Below are 23,086 nucleotides of genomic sequence, written 5' to 3' on the forward strand. Positions count from 1 at the left end.
TTCTACACTTATCATCCACTTTCTGTAACAATCTCTTCTTGTCCATTATATAACTTCTGAATCATACACTTTTCACTAACCCATTGTACTTCCATCAGTCTATATTCAGGCTCAAAATAAGACGTGATGGTTCAGATTCCAGATTCTTTAATTTGCAAAGTACTACAAGCTTTCGAAGACATACTGTCTTCCTCATCAGGTACTGGTGCATAGGTACCTGATGAAGAATACTATGTCTTCGAAAACTTGTAATTTGTAAATTAAAGAATATGGAATCTAAACCCACCATATATATATATATATATATATATATATATATATATATATATATATATATATATATATATATATATATATATATATATATATATATATATATATATATATATATATATATATATATATATAAGAAAAAGGAACTTTTCTCAGCTGGGGTTCGAACCCAGCTAGTGGAAATAAAGAGAATGATTTAGAGAGGTTGGAAAGCAAGACTGAAAGAAAGGGAATAAGAAATGAGGTAAAGTAAAAGGCTAAAAAAGTTGGTTACAGCAGCTCGGGGCCGAAGGGACGCTGCAGACACCCTTTAGTAATGCCTACAGTGCGCCGTGTGAGGTGCACTGACAGCATTACCCCCCTACAGGGAAAGGTTTCTTCATTTCATTTCTTATTTTGGATTTGAAAGGTTTCACTGGAAATCATAAACAAAAGTATTGGGAAATCAAGGAGTAACTGAGTTCATTGTATGGCAATTATTATTTTTATATGATGAAAAGGACCAGAAAGGTTTTATGTAAATATTGATAGATAATTGCTCTATGGAAAAACAAATTACAGATGCTGCCATGTTCTTCACTCAAATGCTGACTCATGGATGAATGCCTTGTGCAGAAAACTACATTAATATCAGCCAATTCAGGTACCTACAGAGATAGCTCATACTGCGCCACTCACCTCCCGTCTTGCCTGCACCCCACCCATTTATCAAACAATTTCTGTAACACTCTCTTCTTGTCTATTATATAACTTCTGAATCATACACTTTTCACTAACCCACTGTACTTCAGTCAGTATATATGATAACACAGTCTCAAAATAAGACGTGATGGTTCAGATTCCAGATTCTTTAATTTACAAAGTACTAAAAGCTTTCGAAGATATAGTTTTTTCATCAGGTACTGGTGCATAGGTACCTGGTGAAGAATACTATGTCTTCTGAAAACTCAAAGAATAAATCTTGTAAATCAAAGAATATATATATAATCTAAACCAACCTGCCTTACTGAAGCATAAATATATATATATATATATATATATATATATATATATATATATATATATATATATATATATATATATATATATATATTTGTAATTATGCATACATATATATATTTATATACATATATATATATATGTGTAAATATATCTCAATTCCCATACACAAGATGCAATCCACTGAAATCACTGAAATCCAAAATATGAAATGTTATGAAGAAAAAGGAACTTTTCCCAGCTAGGGTTCGAACCCAGCTAGTGGAAATGAAGAGAATGATTTAGAGAGGTTGGAAAGCAAAACTGAAAAAAGGGAACAAGAAAGGAGGTAAAGTAAAAGGCTAAAAAAGTTGATTACAGAAGCTCGGGGCCGAAGGGACGCTGCAGACCCCCTTTAGTAATGCCTACAGTGCTCCATGTGAGGTGCATTGACAGCATTAGCCCCCTACGGGTAGAGGTTTCTTCATTAATTTCTTATTTTGGGTTTGAAAGGTTTCACTGGAAATCATAAACAAAAGTATTGGGAAATCAAGGAATAATTGAGTTTATTGTATGGCAATTATTATTTTAATATGTTGAAAAGGACCAGAAAGGTTTTATGTAAATATTGATAGACGGTTGCTCTATGGAAAAACATATTACAGTCTCTGCCATGTTCTTCACTAAATGCTGAATCATGGATGAATACCTTGTGCAGAAAACTACCTTAACATCAGCCAATTCAGATACCTACAGAGATAGCTCATACTGCGCCACTCACCTCCCATCTTGCCTGCACCCCTCCCTTCAAAATGTTACTTCTACACTTATCATCCACTTTCTGTAACAATCTCTTCTTGTCCATTATATAACTTCTGAATCATACACTTTTCACTAACCCTTTGTACTTCCATCAGTCTATATTCAGGCTCAAAATAAGACGTGATGGTTCAGATTCAGATTCTTTAATTTGCAAAGTACTACAAGCTTTCGAAGACATACTGTCTTCCTCATCAGGTACTGTGCATAGGTACCTGAGAAGAATACTATGTCTTCGAAAACTTGTAATTTGTAAATTAAAGAATATGGAATCTAAACCACCTAGCCTTATATATATATATATATATATATATATATATATATATATATATATATATATATATATATATATATATATATATGAAGAAAAAGGAACTTTCCTCAGCTGGGGTTCGAACCCAGCTAGTGGAAATGAAGAGAATGATTTAGAGAGGTTGGAAAGCAAGACTGAAAGAAAGGGAATAAGAAAGGAGGTAAAGTAAAAGACTAAAAAAAGTGGTTACAGCAGCTCGGGGCCGAAGGGACGCTGCAGACCCCCTTTAGTAACGCCTACAGTGCTCTGTGTGAGGTGCACTGACGGCATTACCCCCCTACGGGGAAACGTTTCTTCATTTCATTTCTTATTTTGGATTTGAAGGGCTTCACTGGAAATCATAAACAAAAGTATTGGGAAATCAAGGAGTAACTGAGTTCATTGTATGGCAATTATTATTTTAATATGTTGAAAAGGACCAGAAAGGTTTTATTATATATGTAAATATTGATAGATAATTGCTCTATGGAAAAACAAATTACAGTTGCTGCCATGTTCTTCACTCAAATGCTGAATCATGGATGGATACCATGTGCAGAAAACTACCTGAATATCAGCCAATTCAGGTACCTACAGCGATAGCTCATACTACGCCACTCACCTCCCATCTTGCCTGCACCCCTCCCGTTCAAAATGCTAATTCTGCACTTATCAACCAATTTCTGTACACTCTCTTCTTGTCCATTATATAACTTCTGAATCATACACTTTTCACTAACCCACAGTACTTCATTCAGTCTATATATGATAACACAATCTCAAAATACACTGATTTTTAATGTTTGTATAGAGCTTTTTTTGACCTCACTTCTGCAACATTATATTAGGCTTCAATAAAATGGGATAGTTTATATTCCAGATTCACTAATTGACAAAGTACAAGCTTTCAAAGGCATACAGTCTTCTTCATCAGGTACTGGTGCATAGGTACCTGATGACAAAAGACAAGTACAAGCTTTCAAAGACATTCAGTCTTCTTCTTCAGGTACTGGTGCATAGATACCTGAGGAACAATGATAATGTACAAGCTTTCAAAGACTTAGTCTTCTTCATCAGGTACTGGTGCATAGGTACCTGATGAACAATGACAATGTACAAGCTTTCAAAGACATAGTCTTCTTCATCAGGTACTGGTGCATAGGTACCTGATGAAAAAGACTACATTACTTCCATGAATGAGAATTGGCTAAACAATCCATTCATACATTATCCTCCAGAGATCTTGATGCTTTTCCTTATTTAATTTATTCTGGGCCTCAATTTTTTCTCCCATCTTACCATTATTGACTACATACGCCCCAAAGTCTGTACATGGATCAACCACTTTCATACATCCTCCATCCATGTAGACATTCATTCCTCAATTTTCATTTCTTCCGTTTTCTCTCATCTTTCCGACACTTCCAAACTCTCAATCAGTCACTGTAGTTCCCCTTCATTATCACCGACAATCATCAGCTAACATCAGCCACTCCACATTTCATTCGTGATCTCATTCTAAACTATTATACCTCTAGCTGTAATTTCACAAGCTCTACATTTGTCTTATGACAAAGTCAAAGCAGAAGCTTAACTTTTTCATGAGAAACCTCAAATTTACTCTTAACGCATCCTCTGCACAAACATCCTGAACATTTTCCACATCACATCTTTATCCATTTTATCATAAGATTTCCATTTTTTTTTGTCTTTTCTTCAGTTTATCACAAAACTGTTTTATTAAAAAATCAATTCGCTCACAAATTCTTCTTTGTGTAAATGTACACTGCTCTTCCCCCTGTCAGTCCTTTTATCATCTACCTTACATTCTCAATCAAAGTCTGTCATGCACAAGCCAGAGTTTACTTAGCTGTTATGCTCCTAAAACTTTCACATTGATCTCTATCATCCTTTCATTTACACTGTGGAACATATGTCGTCCATTCCACGGTAACCTTTCTATCATTCATATGTATCTTACACACCTTGGTCAGGTGTGAAGGAAAAGAGGAAGATGTGTGTATAATTGCTAATGTGCATTCAGTGTTGTCTGGTAGATGATGTATGATCAGTTACCAGTGTGTTCTTAGTGTTGTCAGGTGTGTTAGGATAGTGGAAGAATGCCTATGTGTATTTAGTGTTGTCAGGTGTGTAGGGAAAGAGGAAGATGTATGTGTAATGGCTAATGTGTTGTCAGTGTTGTCTGGTAGAAGGGTGCATGATCAGTTACCAGTGTGTTCTTAGTGTTGTCAGGTGTGCTGGGATAGTGGAAGAATGCTGATATGTATTCAGTGTTGTCAGGTGTGTAGGAAAAGAGGAAGATGTATGTATAATTGCTAATGTGCATTCAGTGTTGTCTGGTAGAAGATGTATGATCAGTTACCAGTGTGTTCTTAGTGTTGTCAGGTGTGTTGGGATAGTGGAAGAATGCCTATGTGTATTCAGTGTTGGCAGGTGTGTAGGAAAAGAGGAAGATGTATGTATAATTGCTAATGTGCATTCAGTGTTGTCTGGTAGAAGATGTATGATCAGTTACCAGTGTGTTCTTAGTGTTGTCAGGTGTGTTGGGATGGTGGAAGAATGCCTATGTGTGTTCAGTGTTGGCAGGTGTGTAGGAAAAGAGGAAGATGCATGTGTAATGGCTAATGTGTATTCAGTGTTGTCTGGTAGAAGATGTTTGATCAGTTACCAGTGTGTTCTTAGTGTTGTCAGGTGTGTTGGGGTAGTGGAAGAATGCCTATGTGTATTCAGTGTTGGCAGGTGTGTAGGAAAAGAGGAAGATGCATGTGTAATGGCTAATGTGTATTCAGTGTTGTCTGGTAGAAGATGTTTGATCAGTTACCAGTGTGTTCTTAGTGTTGTCAGGTGTGTTGGGGTAGTGGAAGAATGCCTATGTGTATTCAGTGTTGGCAGGTGTGTAGGAAAAGAGGAAGATGCACGTGTAATGGCTAATGTGTATTGACTGTTGTCTGGCATTAGATGAATGAATAGTTACCAGTGTATTCCTAGTGCATGGTTAAGTGTGGAGGTCTACTACTTCTACGTACAGATAGGGCGGCCTGTCGGGTGTTCCGTGGCTGACTGAGAGGAGGAGAGTGACTAGTTCGCCTCAAGTTACCAGTGGCCGAGACAATAACTATAGAAGGGGAGATCGCGAGGGCATCTAATCACGGAGAAAATGAGGCTCTGCAAGAAAGCGTAAAGGGCATAGGAAACTGACTAGAGAGGACACCCTTATCCTCGGTTCAGTGTTATCCTGAAGAAGAGGAAGAAGAAGAAGAAGAAGAATCTCAAAGAGGAAAGATTTCGTTATGCAGCAATGGACTAGATTAGGATTTGAACTCTGGCAGTGACTAGGGAAAGAGAGGTAGAGAAAGGCCCTATAACATAAGACTGTACTGGCTCGTCTCACACAGGGTTCATCTCTCTCTCTCAAAGAGTGGTATCTTGACTCTTTTTGTACTAACTGTAAAGTAATTCCCAAGTCGTTCTTGACAGGTAAAGAGACGACTAGGGGTGAATAAATTAAACAAATAAATTAGAGAAATAAATAAGGCAATAAATAAGTAAACAAAAATAAAAATATGCGCAATAGAAAAATACAATCTGATTAGAAAAATAAATCTATAGATCCTCTTTCTCTCTGCAAGAAGATGAACTCTTTTGTTTCCCTTCTGTGAGTATTGTTTCGGCCAGTGCTCCCCCTTGGGCTTACCGAGTCTATCTACCTCCTCCTTCCCAGGCTAACTCCACACACCTTTCAAGCCACCCTCTCCCCACATCTGCTTAGTAGAAGTTAGTAGTCCTCAGGTTAACCTTCCATGGAATACCTGTTGATGTGTATCCACTGTTGTCTGGTAGAAGATGAATGGGTAGTTACCAGTGTATTCTGAGTGTTGTCAGGTGTGTAGGAAAAGAGGAAAATGTATGTGTAATTGCTAATGTGTATTCACTATTGTCTGGTAGAAGATGTATGATCAGTTACCAGTTTATTCTGAGTGTTGTCAGGTGTGTTGGGATAGTGGAAGAATGCCTATGGTGTATTCAGCGTTGTCAAGTGTGTAGGGAAAGAGGAAGATGCATGTGTAAAGGCTAATGTGTATGCAGTGTTGTCTGGTAGAAGATGTTTGATCAGTTACCAGTGTGTTCTTAGTGTTGTCAGGTGTGTTGGGATGGTGGAAGAATGCCATTGTGTATTCAGTGTTGCTAAGTGTTTAGGGAAAGAGGAGAATGTATGTGTAGTGGCTAATGTGTATGCAGTGTATGCAGTGTTGTCTGGTAGAAGATGTTTGATCAGTTACCAGTGTGTTCTTAGTGTTGTCAGGTGTGTTGGGATAGTGGAAGAATGCCATTGTGTATTCAGCGTTGTCAAGTGTGTAGGGAAAGAGGAAGATGCATGTGTAAAGGCTAATGTGTATGCAGTGTTGTCTGGTAGAAGATGTTTGATCAGTTACCAGTGTGTTCTTAGTGTTGTCAGGTGTGTTGGGATAGTGGAAGAATGCCATGGTGTATTCAGTGTTGTCAAGTGTGTAGGGAAAGAGGAGAATGTATGTGTAATGGCTAATGTGTATTCAGTGTTGTCTGGTAGAAGATGTATGATCAGTTACCAGTGTGTTCTTAGTGTTGTCAGGTGTGCTGGGATGGTGGAAGAACGCCTATGTGTCTTCAGTGTTGTCAGGTGAGTAAGGAAAAAGGAGAATATGTGTGTAATTGCTAATGTGTATTCAGTGTTGTCTGGTAGAAGATGTTTGATCAGTTACCAGTGTGTTCTTAGTGTTGTCAGGTGTGTTGGGATAGTGGAAGAATGCCATGGTGTATTCAGTGTTGTCAAGTGTGTAGGGAAAGAGACGAATGTATGTGTAATGGCTAATGTGTATTCAGTGTTGTCTGGTAGAAGATGTATGATCAGTTACCAGTGTGTTCTTAGTGTTGTCAGGTGTGCTGGGATAGTGGAAGAATGCCTATGTGTATTCAGTGTTGTCAGGTGAGTAAGGAAAAAGGAGAATATGTGTGTAATTGCTAATGTGTATTCAGTGTTGTCTGGTAGAAGATGTTTGATCAGTTACCAGTGTGTTCTTAGTGTTGTCAGGTGTGTTGGGATAGTGGAAGAATGCCTATGTGTATTCAGTGTTGTCAGGTGAGCAAGGAAAAAGGAGAATGTGTGTGTAATTGCTAATGTGTATTCAGTGTTGTCTGGTAGAAGATGTATGATCAGTGACCAGTGTATTCTGAGTGTTGTCAGGTGTGTTGGGATAGTGGAAGAATGCCATTGTGTATTTAGTGTTGTCAAGTGTGTAGGGAAAAAGGAGAACATATGTGTAATGGCTAATGTGTGTTCAGTGTTGTCTGGTAGAAGATGTGTGATCAGTTACCAGTGTGTTATTAGTGTTGTCAGGTGTGATGGGATAGTGGAAGAATGCCTATGTGTATTCAGTGTTGTGTGGTGTGTAGGGAAAGAGGAAGATGTATATGTAATTGCTAATGTGTATTCAGTGTTGTCTGGTAGAGGATGAATGAGTAGTTAACAGTGTATTCTTAGTATTGTCAGGTGTGCTGGGATAATGGAAGAATGTCTACATATATTCAATGTTGTCAGGTGTGTAGGGAAAAAGGAGAATGTACGTGTAATAGCTAATGTGTGTTCACTGTTGTCTGGTAGAAGATGAATGAGTTGTTACCAGTGTGGTCCTAGTGTTGTCAGGTGTGTCGGGATAGTGGAAGAATACCATTGTGTATTCAGTGTTGTCAAGTGTGTAGGGAAAATGGAGAATGTATGTGGAATTGCTAATGTGTATTCAGTGTTGTCTGGTAGAAGATGTATGACCTGTTATTACCAGTGTGTTCTTAGTGTTGGCAGGTGTGTTGGGATAATGGAAGACATTTATTTGATTGTGCGTTGTCAGTGCTGGCAGGTGTCTGGAGCAAATGGAGAAAGTATAATTACTAGGATATTTTCAGCGTTGCCAAACATGTGATGATAGCAGATGTGGAATTTTCAGTGTATGGATAGTGTAGGTAGGTGAGTGATGTCAGCTGAAGACGTCTAAATTCCAATGTCTGTGCAGTGTTAGCAAGATTGTGACGATAGAGGATTTGTAATTTCCAATATATGTTCAGTGTTGGCAAGATTTAATGATAACAGATGTGTTATTTCCAAGCTGTGTCAAGTGTTGGCAAGCATTGGGTGATAGCAGATGTGTAATTTCCAATGTATGGTTAGTGTTGGCAAGCTTTTGATGATAGCAGGAGTAAAATTTCAAATGTTAAGTGTTGGCAAGCGTTTGTGATAGCAGATGTGTACTTTCCAATTATGTTTAGTGTTGGCAAGCTTCTGGTGACAGCAGTTGAGCAATTTCCAATCTATGTTAAGTGTTGGCAAGCATTTGATGATAGCAGGTGTGTAATTTTTAATGTATATTTAACGTTGGCAGCAAGAGTGTGATGATAGCAGATGTGCAATTTTTAATATATGTTAAGTGTTGGCAAGCATTTGATGATAGCAGTTGTGTAATTTCCAATCTACATTTAGTGTTGGCGAGCATTTGATAATAGTAGATGTGGTATTTTCAATGTATGTTTAGTGTTGGCAAGCTTCTGATGACAGCAGGTGTGTAATTTCCAATCTATGTTAAGTGTTGGCAAGCATTTGGTGACAGCAGGTGTGTAATTTCTAGTGAATATTAGTGTTGGCAGCAAGCATGTGATGATAGCAGATGTGTAATTTATAATGTATGTTAAGTGTTGGCAAACTTTTGATGATAGCAGATGGAAAATTTCTAATGTTAAGTGTTGATAAGCATGTGATGATAGCAGATGTGTAATTTCCAATATATGTTTAGTGTTGGCAAGCTTCTGATGAGAGCATATGTGCAATTGCCAAACTATGTTAAGTGTTGATGATTGTAGATTTGTAATTTCCAGTGTATGTTTGGTGTTGGCAAGCTTTTGATGATAGCAGATGTGTAATTTTTAATGTACGTTAAGTGTTGGCAAGCTTCTGATGATAGCAGATGTGTAATTCCCAATCTATGTTAAGTGTTGGCAAGCTTCTGATGATAGCATATGTGTAATTTCCAATCTATGTTAAGTGTTGGCAAGCTTGTGATGATAGCAGATGTGTAATTTCCAATCTATGTTAAGTGTTGACAAGCATTTAATGAAAGCAGATGTGTAATTTCCAATATATGTTTAGTTTTGGCAAGCATTTAGTGATAGCAGTTGTGTAATCTCCAGTCTATGTTAAGTGTTGTCAAGCATTTTATGATAGCAGATGTGTAATTTCCAATCTATGTTAAGTGTTGTAAAGCATTAAATGATAGCAGATGTGTAATTTCCAATATATATATTTATTAGTGTTGGCAAGCATGTGATGATAGCAGATGTGTAATTTCCAATATATATTTATTAGTGTTGTCAAGCATTTTATGATAGCAGATGTGTAATTTCCAATATATATTTATTAGTGTTGGCAAGCTTTTGATGATAGCAGATGTGTAATTTCCAATCTATGTTAAGTGTTGTAAAGCATTAAATGATAGCAGATGTGTAATTTCCAATATATATTTATTAGTGTTGGCAAGCATGTGATGATAGCAGATGTGTAATTTCCAATATATATTTATTAGTGTTGGCAAGCATGTGATGATAGCAGATGTGTAATTTCCAATATATATTTATTAGTGTTGGCAAGCATGTGATGATAGCTGATGTGTAATTTCCAAAATATATTTATTAGTGTTGTCAAGCATGTGATGATAGCAAATGTGTAATTTCCAATATATATTTATTAGTGTTGGCAAGCTTTTGATGATAGCAGATGTGTAATTTCCAATCTATGTTAAGTGTTGTAAAGCATTAAATGATAGCAGATGTGTAATTTCCAATATATATATTTATTAGTGTTGGCAAGCATGTGATGATAGCAGATGAGTAATTTCCAATATATATTTATTAGTGTTGGCAAGCATTTGATGATGATGATAATTTCAATATGTGTTGGCGATTTGAATTTCCAATATATATTTATTAGGGTTGGCAAGCATGTGATGATAGCAGATGTGTAATTTCAATATATATTTATTAGTGTTGGCAAGCATGTGATGGTAGCAGATGTGTAATTTCCAATATATATTTATTAGTGTTGTCAAGCATTTTATGAGAGCAGATGTGTAATTCCAATATATATTTATTAGTGTTGGCAAGCTTTTGATGATAGCAGATGTGTAATTTCCAATCTATGTTAAGTGTTGTAAAGCATGTGATGATAGCAGATGTGTAATTTCCAATATATATTTATTAGTGTTGGCAAGCATGTGATGATAGCAGATGTGTAATTTCCAATATATATTTATTAGTGTTGGCAAGCATGTGATGATAGCTGATGTGTAATTTCCAAAATATATTTATTAGTGTTGTCAAGCATGTGATGATAGCAAATGTGTAATTTCCAATATATATTTATTAGTGTTGGCAAGCATGTGATGATAGCAGATGTGTAATTTCCAATCTATGTTAAGTGTTGTAAAGCATTAAATGATAGCAGATGCGTAATTTCCAATATATATATTTATTAGTGTTGGCAAGCATGTGATGATAGCAGATGTGTAATTTCCAATATATATTTATTAGTGTTGGCAAGCATTTGATGATAGCAGATGTATAATTTCCAATATATATTTATTAGTGTTGGCGAGCATTTGATGATAGCAGATGTGTAATTTCCAATATATATTTATTAGGGTTGGCAAGCATGTGATGATAGCAGATGTGTAATTTCCAATATATATTTATTAGTGTTGGCAAGCATGTGATGATAGCAGATGTGTAATTTCCAATATATATTTATTAGTGTTGGCAAGCATGTGATGATAGCAAATGTGTAATTTCCAATATATATTTATTAGTTTTGTCAAGCATTTTATGATAGCAGATGTGTAATTTCCAATATATATTTATTAGTGTTGGCAAGCATGTGATGATAGCAGATGTGTAATTTCCAATATATATTTATTAGTTTTGTCAAGCATTTTATGATAGCAGATGTGTAATTTCCAATATATATTTATTAGTGTTGGCATTTTATGATAGCATGTGATGATAGCAGATGTGTAATTTCCAATCTATGTTAAGTGTTGTAAAGCATTAAATGATAGCAGATGCGTAATTTCCAATATATATATTTATTAGTGTTGGGAAGCATGTGATGATAGCAGATGTGTAATTTCCAATATATATTTATTAGTGTTGGCAAGCATTTGATGATAGCAGATGTGTAATTTCCAATATATATTTATTAGTGTTGGCAGGCATTTGATGATAGCAGATGTGTAATTTCCAATATATATTTATTAGTGTTGGCAAGCATGTGATGATAGCAGATGTGTAATTTCCAATATATATTTATTAGTGTTGGCAAGCATGTGATGATAGCAGATGTGTAATTTCCAATATATATTTATTAGTGTTGGCAAGAATGTGATGATGGCAGATGTGTAATTTCCAATATATATTCATTAGTGTTGGCAAGCATGTGATGATAGCAGATGTGTAATTTCCAATATATATTTATTAGTGTTGGCAAGCTTTTGATGATAGCAGATGTGTAATTTCCAATCTATGTTAAGTGTTGTCAAACATTTTATGATAGCAGATGTGTAATTTCCAATCTATGTTAAGTGTTGTCAAGCATTTTATGATAGCAGATGTGTAATTTCCAATACTGTATATATTTATTAGTGTTGGCAAGCATTTGGTGATGGCAGATGTGTAATTTCCAGTCTATGTTAATTGTGGTGAAGCATTTTATGATAGCAGAAGTGTAATTTCCACTATATATTTATTAGTGTTGGCAAGCATTTGGTGATAGCAGATGTGTAATTTCCAATGTACGTTTAGTGTTGGCAAGCTTTTGATGAATGCACATGTATAATTTCCCGTGTATGTTTAGTTTTGGCATGATTTTGATGATAGCAGATGTGTAATTTCCAATCTATGTTAGGTGTTGATAAACATTTAATGATAGCAGATGTGTAATTTGCAATCTATGTTAAGTGTTAAGCATTTGATGATATCAGATGTGTAATTTCCAGTATATGTTCAGTGTTGGCAAGTATTTGATAAAACAGGTGAGTAATTCCTAATGTATGTTTATGTTGATAAGCTTTTGCTGGTAGCCGAAATGTAATTTTAATGTATGGTCAGTGATGGCAAGCATGTGTTAACAGCAGATGTGTAATTTCCAAAGTATGTTTACTGTTGGCAACATGTGAGACTGATGAGGACATGTAATTTTCAATGTATGTTCAGTGTTGGCAAGCATTTGATGATAGCACATGTATGATTTCCATTGTATGTTATGTTCAGTGTTGGCAAGTGTGTGATGACAGCAGAAGACATGTAATTTTCTATGTATATTCAGTGTAGGCAAAAGTGGGAAGAAAGCATTAGATGTAAAATTCCCTGTATATATTAAGTGTTGTCAAAGTTTTTTAATTTCCAAATTATGTTCAGTGTTGTGAAAGATGTTTAATTTCCAATGTATGTTCAGTGTTGTCAAAGAAGTGTAATTTCCAATGTACATTAAGTGTTGTCAAAGATGTGTAATTTCTAGTGTATATTCAGTGTTGTCAAAGACGTGTAATTCCCAACGTATATTCAGTGTTGTCAAGTGTATGATGACAGTGGAAGACGTATCAAGAATATGCCAGAGTATTCAGTGTAAGTGAAGGCTTAAGGAAAAGTCCCGTGACTGGAGAAGGACCCAAAATTAGACTGTCTGGCCAGTCCTAGAGGAATCCTGCAATTCTCCAGTGGTAGTATTTCAACGGACGGCTGGAGCCTTGGGCCAGCCTTCTACCTAGAAAATCTGGCTGAATACTCTCACTCTCTCTCTCTCTCTCTCTCTCTCTCTCTCTCTCTCTCTCAGGTGCACAAACAAACACGCTACACTGAGAGAGACTTCGTCCGTCTCTCTCTCTCTCTCTCTCTCTCTCTCTCTCTCTCTCTCTCTCTGAAATGGTGAAAATATCAGTACTGATGAAAAAGACGAATCAAGACGGATGGCTAATATAAAGTGCATATATGATTCAGAGGTGTTAGAAGGCATTAAGGGATGGAGACTAAGAAAGCGTGAGCTCTCAGTGTGGGTAAATGCATCAACTGAAATTGTTGAAGTCAGTCATCTACACAGCATTGGTAATCCTTCCTTCTGCAGGTAGGTTCTGAAGTAGCAGTTACTGTTGTTTTGATGTATGTATGTATGTATATATATGTATGTATATATATACAGTATATATATATATACAGTATATATATATATATATATATATATATATATATATATATATATATATATATATATATATATATATATATATATACATATATAATATATATATTATATATATATACATATATATATATATATATATATATATATATATATATATATATACACATATACATGTATGTATATATACATATATATAGTATATATATATATATATATATATATATATATATATATATATATATATATATATACAATATATATATATACATATATATATATATGTGTATATATATATATATATATATATATATATATATATATATATATATATATATATATATATATATATATATATATACACACACATATCTGGCTGACAATCAACATTTAACCAAAAATACAAAATTCAAAGAATGACAGTCACAGAAAAAAAACAACAACGCAATATTTACTCTACCTGACTTCAGCTCATCTTCCTTTTTCACTTTCTCTTCACTTTCGCGTTCTTCTTCACCTGGTTTCCTCTTCACCCCTTGCCGATTATCCCTCTCCTCGATGTCCAAGGTGTGATTGACATGCCCATGCCCGGGTTGAATTTCGGTCTTCGGGTCTTCACCCACTGAAGGCCTGTTCTGTTCGATAGTCTCCTCCAAGATCTTCCTCGCTGACGTCACGATTTCCAACTGAACCTTCACTGTGTGAACCTTCACTATGGTCTTCGCAACGCCCTTCAAAGCCTTCATTCGTCACTCCGTTTACACCAAGATCACTCTTCACTTCAACGGGATCTTCAGGTTTTTCACTATCAGCAATCTCATTTACCTGATCAGAAACCTCACCAGGTGTGCTGTTTGCCATATCAACCACTTTGTCTGGATCGCAAATTGATTCCCCTTCTTTCTCTTCCTCTGCAATTTCATCTTCAGCGGTCTTGCCACTAAGGGAGCTTTCTTTCACAGATTTCATGTTCTCTCTCTCTTCAGATCTACGCGAAATTATACTTCCTTCGATTTTACAACAATTCCACTTGATAAAATGGCTAAAATTTAGATTCTGCAAACACTAGGAGTCACAACTGGGTCTGTTACGATGTAAAAAAAAGTTCCTAGAAACTTGCAACAACCTTAGGAGTCTGGTTTGAATGGCCACGGGTCAATATGGCGTCCGAAACCAGCTAAAAAGTTTTAAAAAATTTTAGACTGCACAAATGAAGGTAACAGTCCAGTGATTAGCAGGTAAAATCTTGAGTAACAGAAAGCTGACAAATCTGGTGTGAACTTTGCCAACTCGATACAGCAAATGTGCATGTGTATAAATACACATGCAAAGCTGCGTACACGTGTGTGCACGTTTATAACACTGGCAAATATTCCAGGTTGTTAAAATCGAACAAGCGCCGATGGTTGTAATGACAACACAACTGGATCCCACTATCTAAGCCGCAAAAATGTATGAAGTTGTAAAAACGATGCAAACGCATTAGATTGTGAAACGGCACAAATCTATCAGGTTGTAGAAGTCATGACGAAGTTTCTGGTTGTAGATTTGATACAAATGGACCTGGTTGTAAAATCCGCGCACTTGTATCATGTCGTAGAACCGACACAGTAGGAAAATTGTTCGCAGATAAAGATAAAACTGTATCTTCGCTGACAGCACTTTTTAAAATTTACTTTGAACACCAAAAACTATAATAAAAACGGAAAATACTGAAGCCAGTGTCTCCACCCTTCCGGCAGGGGACACATCGTCAGATAAATTTAATAACGTGGGAATAGACAGCGCATTGATAATAAAAGCTCGCATTGCAACACTTGGATATCCTAGCTATGCAGCACTTTGCAAGTTAGAAAATGAATTCTCCACTACGGTGTTTTGTTATCATGATATTCTCCAAAATCACCAGTTAGAATGGAACAGGAAATCCAACGGATTTAATATTTTCAATATACCCAGGACCCCACCTGAATATAAACCACGATAACAAATTTGGATTGCAACAGAATTTTGCACTGGGCGATTCACAATTAGAAATTCTCTTTAACTGTCGTTAACACGAGCAGATTTTCCATGCCTTTATACCACAAATTTATGTGGTATCTTGTACGAACGACTTTTTCAAAGTATTCAAAATCGCTTGGAAATCAACGACGCAGACACCGAAACACTTTAGCTTATCCTGGGCTGGGAATGCTCACTACTGCTCACTACCTACCTACTCGTTGTGGTCACCAAAGGGAAAAGCCGTGGGGACGAGTTGCCATGTTGTCATTTAAGATCGACTATTTGGCGTTTGGATTCACGATGACGTAACTGCTTAAAGTGTCTTTGCGAATTATGACAAATTCGCTTGCAAATAAAGTTGACTTCCTTTCAGAAAGAATTCTTAAGAATTTATTCACGAAATTCGCGATGTCCGAAACAGAAATAAGAGATATTTTTACGAATATTCAACTTTAAAATGCTTGTGTTAAAATGGTTTGATGATATATTCTGATTGAGATGGGAGGTTTTAAGGACAAAGACTGTCTAATTATAATTTTTTTGTTGAAAAGTTACTGATTGTCTACAAAAGGGCAAATTTTAAAATAATAACCTTGGGCAAAGCAGGGTTGAAATCTTTGCGACCAAAACGTAAACCCATGGCGGTTTTTAGCAACCTTTTGTTGATACTGAACGCGCCCTCGACCATGAGTGACCTTGAAAGAAAACTATGGCGATTTTTCCGATTCAATTTTTTTTTTTGTCTAGGAATTGAGGAAATTTTAGGTCGATTTTCAAGAATGCTAAACAAAACATAACAAAAATAAATAAATAAATAAAAACAAAAAGTAAATTACATCTAAATTCCGAATACAGGTCACCTTACTCTAGGAACCGTTATGTAGGAAGTTTTGTATTTATAAGTCCAGAATTGTATGTTATGATGGCTATTTTGTACAAGGTAAGAAGATGCTATTTATAATATATATATATATATATATATATATATATATATATATATATATATATATATATATATATATATATATATATATATATATATATATATATATATTATATATATATATATATATATATATATATATATATATATATATATATATATATATATATATATATATATATAAATATATATATATATATATATATATATATATATATATATATATATATATATATATATATATATATATATTACTGAGTGCCTAAACCAGCTAAATTCATTCACTTTCATATGTCCAACTCTTGGAAGGGTGACCACCAAGGAATGCGTGATTGTTTGTGCATGCAGGAATGTGAATTTTGCTTAAAAATGTCTAGGTGTATGTGTTTGTGAACGACTACGAAAAATAATGTGATTATGTGCTTACGTACATACAGTAGGTGTTTGTTTGTACGTGAATCAGTGATTGACAACGAGGATGGGATATAAGGCTTTGGAAACACCTGAGGCTTTGTGAGACTCCATGGAGGCGGAAGACGAGTCTGCAAAAATAATTAAGACTCAAATTGGGACTATAGTGATTACAGTGTTTACCAAAAGTGACTCTAGATTTCCTGAACTTCAAATCTCGAATTGTGTGTGTAGAGAGAGAGAGAGAGAGAGAGAGAGAGAGAGAGAGAGAGAGAGAGAGAGAGAGAGAGAAGCCAAAGTAGGAAAAAACTTTAGTTAAAAAGTACAAGAAGTATAGCAAGTGTACCAGTGTTGTCAAGTGTGTGTACAGAGAGAGAGAGAGAGAGAGAGAGAGAGAGAGAGAGAGAGAGAGAGAGAGAGACGTGTAGAGAATAGGCCAGTCTATTCAGTGTAGGTGTAGGCTTAGAAAGAAAAAGAACCGTGACTAGAAAGGGACCCCAACAACAGACTGTACTGGCCAGTCCTAAATTGGGACCTGTATCTCTCTAGTGGTAGTATCTCAACGGGCGGCTGGTGCCTTTGCCAACCTACTACCTGATGGGTGTGTATGCATGTGTTTTGTGTATGAGTGTATGCTTGTGTATGTGTATTTATGAAGAGGTTTTGCGAGTGATGAGTAGTAATGTTGAGCAATCCATAATTATGAAAGAAGAAACGGATCCTTTTAGCATACGTACTTTTGGTCAGATATAAGAATATTGTTGAAATGTTGAATCCCTTTCAAACTGTGATACATCTCAGAGTAAATATTCAGATTCAGAAATTTATCTCCATTAAAATCGAAGGGTTACATGACAGCCATTTTCTCACCTAAAAGAACAAACTGTAATCGGTTTTTCATTCAGTATTTTTAAGTTGAAAACCCTTGATTTTTTATCATCCACTGCCTGGACTCTCACATATATTTGGCTTACCTGTTAAGACATCCGAATTTTGAGATTCTCTCCCAATAATATTAACTTGGAGACATTAAATGAGAATTTAGAGATGTCTATCAAAAAAAAATAGTAAAACATAAACTAATCTATCAATAAAATGATAAACAATAAAAGATAAATACAATGACAGCTGTGGGCAGGTTGGAGTGTTTACAAAAATATACTAAAAAAAGGATGATGATACCATAATCCGAACTTAAAAAAAATAATAATAATAAAAAAGACTAGACGCTTTAAGTAAGGAATCCCTTTCCCATAAGATTTATTGGCCTTGAACCTAACAAAATATAGAGCGATTATTCCCGTCCAACTTTCGGAGACCATACTTTAAGCGCATGGCAGCTACTGCAGTCTCGTGTCCCTGAATTAATAAGCGAGTCGCAAGTTCGTGACCAATATTATTGATGAGCGGCAAAAAATAAAGGCTTAGGAACATACAGACAAACCTCATGTATTAAAGTCTAGTGTGGACGGGTGGTGGGTCACAATAAGGCATTAGAGAACAACAGGTTTGGGAGTTTTTTTTTTTTTGTTGAACAGAGGACATGAAGGAGCATATAAATGAATAATGAATGCATGAAGGGATCTGATGTAAGTGAAAAATGTAAAACATGTAAAAAACATGCAAAAAATGTAAAACATGTGAATGCATAACCTCATCTGTAAATGGTCTTCATAAGGTCGAGGAAATGAAACAGAAATAGACAATTAAATAAATCATGAATGAGTAAATGAATTCACATACTTTAATGCAAAAGTTTATAAAAAACTATGAAGGCCATCGAGAAACAAGTTCGCCTATTAAGTCCTTCTTCATAAACTAATAAGAAACATCCTACATACAAGTCTGAACTGACATAAGGCTTGAGTTTCTAACTCACACTGGGATCGAACGAATCTCAAATGAAAGGCAAGGGCTCTACTAAATAACCCACAGAGGCCATAAAATTAATTAGAACATAAGTGATTTTGTACCTGGTGTATAATTTCTGAGACACGTGATTGCTTGTTAGTTAGTTTCTGACAGAAGGAGTTATTAGTAAACACTAAGAATTAATTATGAATTACAAACAGAACTGAAAAGGTTAAAAAAGCATAAATAAAACAGATATCACTTACTAGACATTTTGACGACGTGTACAAATATTCAGAAGCGTCGGGAAAGTCGAGATTTCGTGCAGTCCTTGCGAATGCTCTCAGTGTCCCACTTCTTGGAAAAGAAACTTGGAAGATTAAAGTGGGTAATCCGCTTCCTTCTAAACCAGAACGTACCCTGGTAACCAGGAGATAAAAGAGGGTAATTGGAGTAACGGAGAAGCTGCAACAACAGCAGCAGCAAGCGAGCGAGTGAGGACCTTAACCTTTTCTGTTACGAGAACAGAATGAGACACAAAATGATGGACAAGGGGTACCTCAGGATGTGTTGCTGAAAACGTCTCCTTCATAAACTTAATTATTTGTCATTTTCTGCTCCTTTCTTTACCAGATTGACGACGATGCTTTGAGAGAGAGTTGTTTGAGAGTTAATAGACTTCTAGATTAATTCTTTTAGGAGTATTAAGCATCTTACCTATGTCATGATCATTATAATTTCAGCTATAAATTCGAGGGGGTTTCATTACGTTATCGAAACGATTCAAGGTCATTAAAATGAACGTCCAATATGCTTTGGCATACCTGCAGTAAAGAGAGCTGAATGTGTATGTGTGTGTATGTGTGTGAGTATGAACCTGCTGTTTGTTTCGAGTCAAGTGATTCGCTTCTTGTCATTGTGTAATCTTGTATCTTCATTGTTTCTCTTTATTTACTGCATTTTATTTCTTTGAACGTTCGTGGTAGCTATCACATATTTCTGTCTCTGTTTATGTGACTTGGGTTTTGACGAAAGTACGTATTTAATCTTTCTCTATCTTTATATCTATCTATCTTTCCAACTGATGAAAATAATTAAGGTACAGTTGCTACAGTCAGAATGCATTCATCGATGAAAATGACAGACATGGTTCAAAATTAAAGTTTTGTAAAACGTTAAGATGAACAGACATCGGTGAAATTCATTTTTACATTAAAAAAACTATCTTTTAATCTTATAATTGCAGAATCGAAAATAAAATTACGATTGAAAAATAGTGTTTTCAAAATTAATATTCTAAACTAATAGAGAAAAAGTTTGCAAATAAGAGTCAAATGATTTTTATATTTTTATTATAGAAGAGTCTCTTTATGGCAGCTCTTAAAATGTCATATTCCATAATTAAGTAAAATAATTACATATATTTACGATTTTTCTGCAGAGTAACATACCTTAATTCAACAACTGATCGATTCCAGTGAGTAAACATATGGGTATTCACGATGAACATTGGAAAACAAAATCATTAAAAAGAAAAAACATAATCCTTACGTCAGACGGACTCTCTCTCTCTCTCTCTCTCTCTCTCTCTCTCTCTCTCTCTCTCTCTCCCTCTCTCTCTCCCCCTCTCTCTCCCCTCTCTCTCCTCTTGTAAATGCTGTTCGCCACAGGATGTTTCTTGTTAAAGTTCTACAGCATCTGTTGAGACAATTTATTTGAGTTATTAGTATATTTGGACACAGTGTGTGAATGCGTACTTGCATATATACACACACACACACACACATATATATATATATATATATATCTATATATCTATCTATCTATCTATATATATATATATATATATATATATATATATATATATATATATATATATATATATATATATATATATATATATATATATATATATATATATATAATATATATATATATATATATATATATATATATATATATATATATATATATATATATATAATACTATATATATATATATATATATATATATATATATATATATATATATATATATATATATATATATATATATATATATATATATATACATATATATAACACTCATGTATGTATCGTATATTGGACTTTAAATTTCATTGCTTTTCAAAGTACAAAATCTATACCTAATCTCATGAATATAACATTAAAAATTCTAGTAGCTTTAATGGAATTACTCTGATGAAACAAAACAAACAATATAGAGTTTATACACGTATCACTAAGTCTTAATTTCTCTTACCTTGAATCACTGCCATATTTTGAGCGAGAGAGAGGTGGGGGGGAGAGACCCCCAATTCTGGCAGATTGTCAAAACATCGCGAGTCTAGATTCAACTAGTCATGGATTGGATATGCACATGTCACAGTTAAATCTACACAGACGAGGTTTCAAAGTCTCTTGAAGAAGCCCCGTGAAGTCCTTTGAAGTTTTTTGAAGTCTCTTGAAGTCCGCTGAAGTCTCTTGAAGTACTTTGAAGTCCGCTGAAGTCTCTTGAAGTCCTTTGAAGTCCGCTGAAGTCATTTGAAGTCCTTTGAAGTCCGCTGAAGTCTCTTTGAGTCCTTTGAAGTCCCTTGAAGTATCATGGAGTCCATTGAATTACCCTGAAGTCCTTTGCAGTCCCGTGAAGTCTCCTGAAGTACCTTGAAGTACCCTGAAGTCCGCTGAAGTCTCTTGAAGTCTGCTGGAGTCCCTTCAAGTATCTTGAAGTCTCCTGAAGTCCTTTGAAGTTTCTTGAAGTACCTTGAAGTCCCCTGAAGTTCTTGACGTACCATTAAATCTGTTGAAGTCTCTTGAAGTCAGCTGAAGTCCCTTGAGGTCCGTTGAAATCCTTTGACTTCTTGACTTCGGTGAAGAGACGAATGAAAGAGGTCGTGGACCATGTTTCCTGGAAGAGGTTACAAAAAATAAAATCGGCATATATCACATCACTGAAGTCAAGGTGCATACCTGAAGTATATTCTTTGGAAAAAATCATTAAAATTCACAAACGTCACTTCACTGTGTTTTGCCTTAAACTAAAGTTTAGTCTCCTGATTGTTATATTGAATGCATAATTTTCAATAGAAATAAGTCTTTTTCAAGTTTCTTGCACTAATCCACCTTCTGATATCACCTACTAGCATAGAACATAATGAGGAAAAGAAATCGTTTTGAAAATACAGATTTTTTGCAAAGGAATATACGACAGGAACTATATACAATATGATTTTATCTATTCTACTCCAGATGAATTTTCGCCGGTAAACGAGTCCATAATTAGAGGATTATTTTCGCCAAATGATTCATTTTCACATCTAGTCAAAAAATAATCCAGTAACTATAAAAACTCCATGAAGTCTTCGTCTCTGCTTAAAACTACATAAAAAAAACTACAAATCTACAAAATAAGGAATTTTCGAAGGCTGCAGAATGACACCTTCAGCTGATTCGTAAAGGGACACCCTCCTTCAAAGCACAGATTGTTCCCCTTCCAAATCAGTTGGAGTATGTCACCTGGTCTGCGTCAGTAGCTTCGTCTCTGCTCTTTGACAGGTAATCAAAATGGACACCACATCGATTATCAAAAGGCTGTTGACTGTGTCGGGCCTTAGGTCGTTTCTCTTCGCTGACTAGGCTTCTGTGCACAAAGTAGAATTGCAATTAACTTACCATAAGTTCATACAGATCATTATAGGTCTAAGACTAAGTATTGCTTTCAGAGTTTATCATGCTGCTGTGAAAGCAATCATACATAACTACATTTAGAGTCCAAGGTCCCTAAAAAGTCCCATTAACATGAATATCGAGACATTTCTCGCAAGGATGAACATAGAATCACAAAGGTAACTCCAAGTGGCAAGTTTACTTATGCTCCACTCAATCTAAACTCCAACCAGACTGAAGAAATGGCTGCAAGGTGGTTTCAGAACTACCTCATAGGCCTACTCCATCTCACGGCGACGGTGACACTCGCTGCTTGTCAAAGAACTCACTATCTTAGGCCCTCCTAGTCATGGACTGAAAACTTACATGACTAAGAAGCGCCAAGAACAGTGAAGTCCTTGACTGAAACCGATGATTCTTGAAGGTTTCTTGTCTCCCTTTGGCTGAAGATCTGGTAGAACAGGTCTGGAAGAACAGAGAGAACTTTGCTCCGGAGTTATTTCCACCAAATGAATCAACTTTCACAATTGGTGGAAACAATTCAGGAGCAAAGTTCCCT

At 35.3% G+C, this 23,086-nt stretch overlaps 1 protein-coding gene and 1 long non-coding RNA gene across 2 annotated transcripts in view; both read right to left on the reverse strand.

Moving 5' to 3' along the window:
* LOC136846807 (major facilitator superfamily domain-containing protein 6-like) overlaps positions 1-16,408 on the reverse strand; it is a 39,825-nt gene extending 23,417 nt beyond the window's left edge. Inside the window, exon 1 of the mRNA XM_067118060.1 lies at positions 14,110-16,408. Within this exon, the coding sequence (XP_066974161.1) occupies positions 14,110-14,395 (286 nt within the window). The 5' untranslated portion in view covers positions 14,396-16,408. The remainder of the gene's footprint in view (positions 1-14,109) is intronic.
* A 3,788-nt stretch (positions 16,409-20,196) lies between these two features.
* Positions 20,197-22,371, reverse strand: LOC136846809 (uncharacterized). Its single transcript, XR_010855545.1, has 2 exons — positions 21,125-22,371; positions 20,197-20,559 (listed from the first exon to the last, which is right to left on the reverse strand). It is a non-coding gene; the product is annotated as an uncharacterized lncRNA (long non-coding RNA).
* Positions 22,372-23,086: the final 715 nt, after the last annotated feature.

Source organism: Macrobrachium rosenbergii, chromosome 15 (genome assembly GCF_040412425.1).
Source record: "Macrobrachium rosenbergii isolate ZJJX-2024 chromosome 15, ASM4041242v1, whole genome shotgun sequence".
Classification (NCBI taxonomy): Eukaryota; Metazoa; Arthropoda; class Malacostraca; order Decapoda; family Palaemonidae; genus Macrobrachium; species Macrobrachium rosenbergii.